The sequence below is a fragment of the Cynara cardunculus genome, assembly GCF_001531365.2.
Source record: "Cynara cardunculus var. scolymus isolate 2C chromosome LG 6, CcrdV1, whole genome shotgun sequence".
NCBI lineage: Eukaryota > Viridiplantae > Streptophyta > Magnoliopsida > Asterales > Asteraceae > Cynara > Cynara cardunculus.
Window position 1 is genome coordinate 10,694,182 of NC_037533.1, and position 5,754 is coordinate 10,699,935.

General features: G+C 35.7%; 1 protein-coding gene across 1 annotated transcript in view; it reads right to left on the reverse strand.

The window, feature by feature from the left end:
- Positions 1-4,811, reverse strand: part of LOC112514034 (F-box protein 7) — a 12,382-nt gene extending 7,571 nt beyond the window's left edge. The window contains exons 1-5 of the mRNA XM_025120320.1: positions 4,621-4,811; positions 4,362-4,448; positions 3,836-3,948; positions 3,049-3,165; positions 2,864-2,960 (exon numbers count right to left, since the gene is read on the reverse strand). Coding sequence (XP_024976088.1) covers positions 2,864-2,960; positions 3,049-3,165; positions 3,836-3,948; positions 4,362-4,448; positions 4,621-4,630 — 424 coding nt within the window. The 5' untranslated portion in view covers positions 4,631-4,811. The remainder of the gene's footprint in view (positions 1-2,863; positions 2,961-3,048; positions 3,166-3,835; positions 3,949-4,361; positions 4,449-4,620) is intronic.
- Positions 4,812-5,754: the final 943 nt, after the last annotated feature.

The following is a 5,754-nucleotide window of genomic DNA, read 5'->3' on the forward strand; positions in this document are numbered from 1 at the left end:
TTCTCCCATTTCCAAGCCAAGAGTTTTTAACCCCCCCTCTCTCTCAATAAACTCTCTCTAAAACTCTCGCAAATCCCTCTCCATTTTCAATCTATTCTTCCTCCAATATCCAGCCCCTAATCATCATTTTCAAGGATTAGAAGGTGTTTTGAAAGGTAAGCATCCATCCTAAAGAGTCTTACAACTCATCTCACATAGTTGTAGTTTTCATTTTTACGTATTTTGTGTTTTTCTCCTTCCTTTTTGCTTTTAAAACTTGTTCTTGCTAGAAACTGTTTCTAGAATCTTAATGTTTGTAGATTTTCACCCAAAAACATGTTGGATGTTCTAAGATGGTGATAATCCATGACCAAACCAAGTTAAGATCAAGGAAAGAACATTTGGAAATTCTGACTAGCATCCAAATGTGTATTCAAGTTTCTATCACTTTGGTTTCAAAATAAAGCATAAAAATCTTTCATACTCATCAAGGTCAAGATTTTTAGGTTGTGATGTAGGAATAACCATTTTCTCTATATCCCCCATTATCAATAGCCCACCCTTTCTTTGAACCTTGTCAATGATCGAACTTAAATTAAAGATATGAACTGAGTGCCATTTGATGAGTAAAATACCAATTTTGAACTCATGCATGTGATAAAAATTTCATAACTCAAGTACTAAAAATCGAGCCCAAGGCTTAGATTTCAAAAGATTTCTCATTAACAACATATGATGATCATTTTTAGAATTTTTGGCAAGATACTTTCGTTTATCTTGGTGCATGCATGTTTTGATGGTTAATCTAGTTTTTCATCATAATAATTTTGATTTAAAGTTTATAAATCATGATCTAACTAAAGGATGTGTAAGAATCAAGAGTTAGAACACACATTCTTAATATCATTTCCTACAGCAATCTGACAGATTCCAACCAATAACTTTGGAGGACCATAACTTCTAAAATACTTAACCAAATAAGGTGAAATTTCTTCTGAATTTACTCTGTGTATCAGCTTTCAAACCCAAGTGGTCTCACCTAAAAACATTAAGATTTCAACCTCCAAACAGTCGACATAAAACAAGTGCGCAAACAACTAAATCTTCTGGATAGCTGATCTTATGAGACCTACTTGAAGGACCTATCCATCTTCAAAATTTATGCTTTCTATGCCAAAAGTCTCCTAACATGATATGTTAACTTGGGTAAAAACCCCGACTTAAATAAATTTGAAAGGCAAATAAAGAGTTGCATAAAATAACAGAAAAATCTCAATAGCAGAACTTAAAAATAAAAATGAGGTTTCATGCTTAAAAAGATTTGTTTATCCCTCTTTTTCATAAGAATATCAAGATAATAAAAGCTATTTTATTTTTTTTCTTTTTCTCTTTTTCTTCCATAACATAATATCTCAAAACAAAATTCAGTTTTACATAAGGCATTTTATAATATTAAGCATTGTCGGAACCTTAAGATCTAGGCTCGAAATCTCATTAGTAGCGCTATTTTTCATAGGATCGAAGTAGGACCGGACCTTGGTTTGCATTCTGTAGATTTTTGGAATCGGTCATTTGCATATATCGGTGAGTTTTCACAGCCCCTTTTTACTACTTTCGTATTTTTGGGGGAAAAGCATGCTACCATTACTACACACCGGTTGCACTATTTACGCGAACTGCTAAATTATTCTGATTGCTATTGCACTTTGGTATGTATGCTTATGTTAGTTTGCCTGAGTTTTCTTTTGCTATCGCACTTAAGTCCCGTATTCTCTCACACTACCTATTAACTCATTTATTGAGCCATTGGTAATTATGGATAGAGCTATTTGGTTGACACCCCACTCACACTGTGCATGAGTGCATAATTATTGTTTCATTTACTCATGTTGGCGATAGAAAGTCCCCGTATTCTCTCACACTACCTATTAACTCATTTATTGAACCGTTGGTAATTATGGATAGCGCTATTTGGTTGACACCCCACTCACACTATGCGTGAGTGCGTAATTATTGTTTCGTTTACTCATGTTGACGATAGAACATGCGTGCTGTCATTAGGTTTGGTAGTGGGCTCGTGGCTTTAGCATTTAAGCATACAATTTACCTTGTGCGTTATAAACTACCAATTACTTATCCATTGTGCGGATTAAACTAATTTTCGAGTTAATTTTTATTTATCTTTTAAAAACCTGTGAACTCACCAACTCTTTCAGTAGTTGACCTTCTTCATCGGCATGCTTTTTAGGTGTTCATCAATAAGGTTGGCATTATAGGAAGGCATCATGTGGCAGCATATTGTTTTCTTTTTGTCAACATGTTATTTCCCTTTTGAAAAAGTTGTAATTTTAAGACATATTGTAAGCCTTTGTATTTTCTTTCTTTACTATGGTTGGTGTTGTCTTGTACCTTATGCTGTGAAACCCTTAAGTTGTTACACCTCGTGTTTCCGCTTTAGTGGGGTGTGACAATTAGAGATTCAAAGGATCCAACCCCGACATTATCAGTTAATTGCAGGGCATCCTTAGAATATTATCAAGGAAGGATTTATTTATGAGATGTGAGATTTCATTTATTTCATCTAAATTACTGAGCCAAAAACATTTGTAAGAAGTTGACAATAGTTGAAATATTGAGAGAACCCGATAATTGCTTAGACCAATACAAAGAACTCCCATTGCAAACTAGTTGAAAATTTAGTGGAAAGGATAACTACTTTGAGATTTTGAGTAAACCTCGGTGAATATAAAATGCATGGCAAAGTCCCATCAAACCTCTTCCCCACATAGAATGTTGAGCTTTTTATGACACTAAGAAGTCTGAAGTATGTAATCATAATTCTACATAATAGCACCGAAATAATTTACTGATATTCACAACTTACCGTCCATGCGGACCCTTGGCCTCGAAAGCCACATTTTCCTCCATGAGGAATCATAATTACATTGCATAAGCTTGTAATTTTCCACCACACCAGAGAGCTTCAAGGAATTTAATGAGCATGTATTTTTAGGGTATTTCAAGTGATAATTTGGTAAAATAGCATTGCATATTTTATAACAAAAATACCTGCCATGCCTTTAAGCATGCATTGCGCCAAAACACAGGGTTACGTATGGTATTTCTCCATTTTCGACAAACACAAGCTGCCTTCCCTAAGTTGTACGGAGTCATTCTAGCAAAAATCTACATAAAAATTACCAAGATTTAATACTTGTAGTTTATTATATACATTGTTTGACAGAAGTTTATGAAATAAAAAAGAGCTTGGGAGAGTAGTTTAAAACTTGAAGTTAAATAACAATACAATGTATCGTCCAAACAAAAATATTACACCTATAACATGCTATGACAAACATTAATGATTCAATTCTCTAGCAGGCATCCAAATAATGCCTTACAATTATTACATTATATCTAGTGATATACACCACTTAAACTTGTTCCAGAAAATATATATAATTCTCTTTTCACTTTTTGGTGAAGTTACACTTTTTTCACAAGCTGCTCTACTCTTTGGGGTAAAGGACACTTTTGCGTTAACCTCCCCCCCCCCCCAAAAACAAAAAAAAACACCTTATTTCTGAGTGGGATATACGGCTCTCGTTTAATTTGGTTTGATTTTTATATATTCCCTAGCATAAGACATACCGATCCTTTAGATTCCTCTCATAAATACCAACTCCAAAGGGGTAGCTAGATTATGACTTCAAACCTAACAACATGATAGGCAATAAAATACATCAAAGTAATTGAAGTAAGGACACCAAGTACTTCTGCCTTGAGTGAATAAGAAACTAGCAATTAGCTTCAACGAATTCTCATATATATGAAGCAACACAGACAGTCATCATACCTCAAACAGTAATTCATCTGGCAAGCATCTATGTATCAGAGATGAGTCAACCACTGGTTTACTACACGTGCTACCGAAAGGAGCTACTGGTCTTACATTAACCCCATATAAATCTGCAATCATTGAAATAGATAAAAGCAAGCGTCAGAAAAGTAACATATACTTTGTCCTAAATCATGTTTCCTCATTTCCATTTAAGGTTGTTCCATGATCACTCTGCACTTCCTCATCAAGATAGACAAAGACCAAGATTTATTTTTCAATTATATTATTTGTCAAAAGTTAATAGCAAGTCGTTTGTTCCATTGCGTTCCCTTTTCGCAGTTTGGTCTATCTTCCACTTTATGAGGTAGACAAAACTGCCACAAATATGGGAAATTGATTGATATTAAAGCCAAAACACCTAAATTTGAATGGAAGGCAAACAGTTTCTGTGATAATAAAACAGAAAATTTTTGGCAAAATCCAAACGATGACTATGAATAAGAAAACATAACATTTATAACAACATTGAGTTAAAGTTTACCAAGCCATGGCCTTCGTGTTATGAAGAAGCCTGCAGCCCTCAACTGCGATGCTGATTCAAGCTCAGCCACGATGTTTTTACCATAATCTGCAATTCGACCAATACTTGTTAATAACAATCATAATGCACCAAATCCCACATCAATAAGGACGAGTCTTCAATTAAACCGAGCAACCCACAATTTTGAAACATAACATATTCATGTATCGTGTAAAAAATATCCTAATTTGTGAAAATTAATCGAAAATCCAAATTGAACCTGAAGCCATGATCAATGATGATATCGGAGACGAAGAGGAAATGAAGCATGGAGAAATTGGAAAGCTTTCCTCATTGGGTATGTAAAGACCTAATAATAATATATATGGGATTCGTGTGGTTAGTAATTTGTACGACCGACTTCAATATCTGCGGGTTGACCCGACTCCATAAGCGGATGGATGAGTTCTTTGGGAAGTTGGGGTTAACCGTTCTAGAACCGTTGTACGTTGTTGCTCCACTCCATAAAACATGGTCTCGTTGCTCCATAAAACCCTTCTTTCTTTATATTATTGTTTTTTCCTCTCCAACTTATTTTTATAGTTTTGTGTGGGTTTGGGAGAAAACGAGTAAAGAAGTTTTGGGTGGTACACACTATTTTGGTATATTAGTATGATTAATATGTATCATGTATTTGAATATGTTTATAAAAATGGAGGTTTAAACGAGAACATTTTTATTTTATAAAAACTTGAGAACATCTTTATCATCTATACTATCTTATTAAGCAAATTTAATAAAAATCTTAATGTCTTAAAATACTAAATGACCAAGATACCCTTTATACTACCATTACCTCACTTTTAGGGTCTGTTTGTTTGGCTCTTAATGGTGACATTAAGAGCCAACCTCTTAATCGCTAAGAGGCAAAGGTTGTTTGGCAACAAAAAAAGAACCTCTTAATGGTTACAAAAGGCTCTTAACCATTTAGGGGCTAGGGCTCCCCTCAACGATTCAGAGGGGTCTTCTTCCATTTTTGCCCTCCTTCCTCCTTCCTCCTTCCTCCTTCCAGTCGATCTCGTCTCCTCCCACCCTCCTTCCAGTCGATCTCGCCTCCTCTCCCGAGTTGCTGCTGTGTCGCCTTCTTCCCAACCCCTCTCTTCACGCACGTCGCTTCTATTCCACAGTCGTCGTCCCCGTCTCCGGTAGCCTCCGCCTCCATCGTCTCCGCCTCCACCAGCGAGTATTTAAGGTTGGGTCCTTGTATGTGCTTTCCTCGACACCGCCGAATCTAACCATCATGCTTTGAAATCGTTCTTCCTCTCGTTCCTTGCTTCGTCGCACAAGAGATTCATTCCCTATCTCTGAGCTCTTTGTGAACCTCGAAACTGATATCTCTTATAAGAAATCGGCA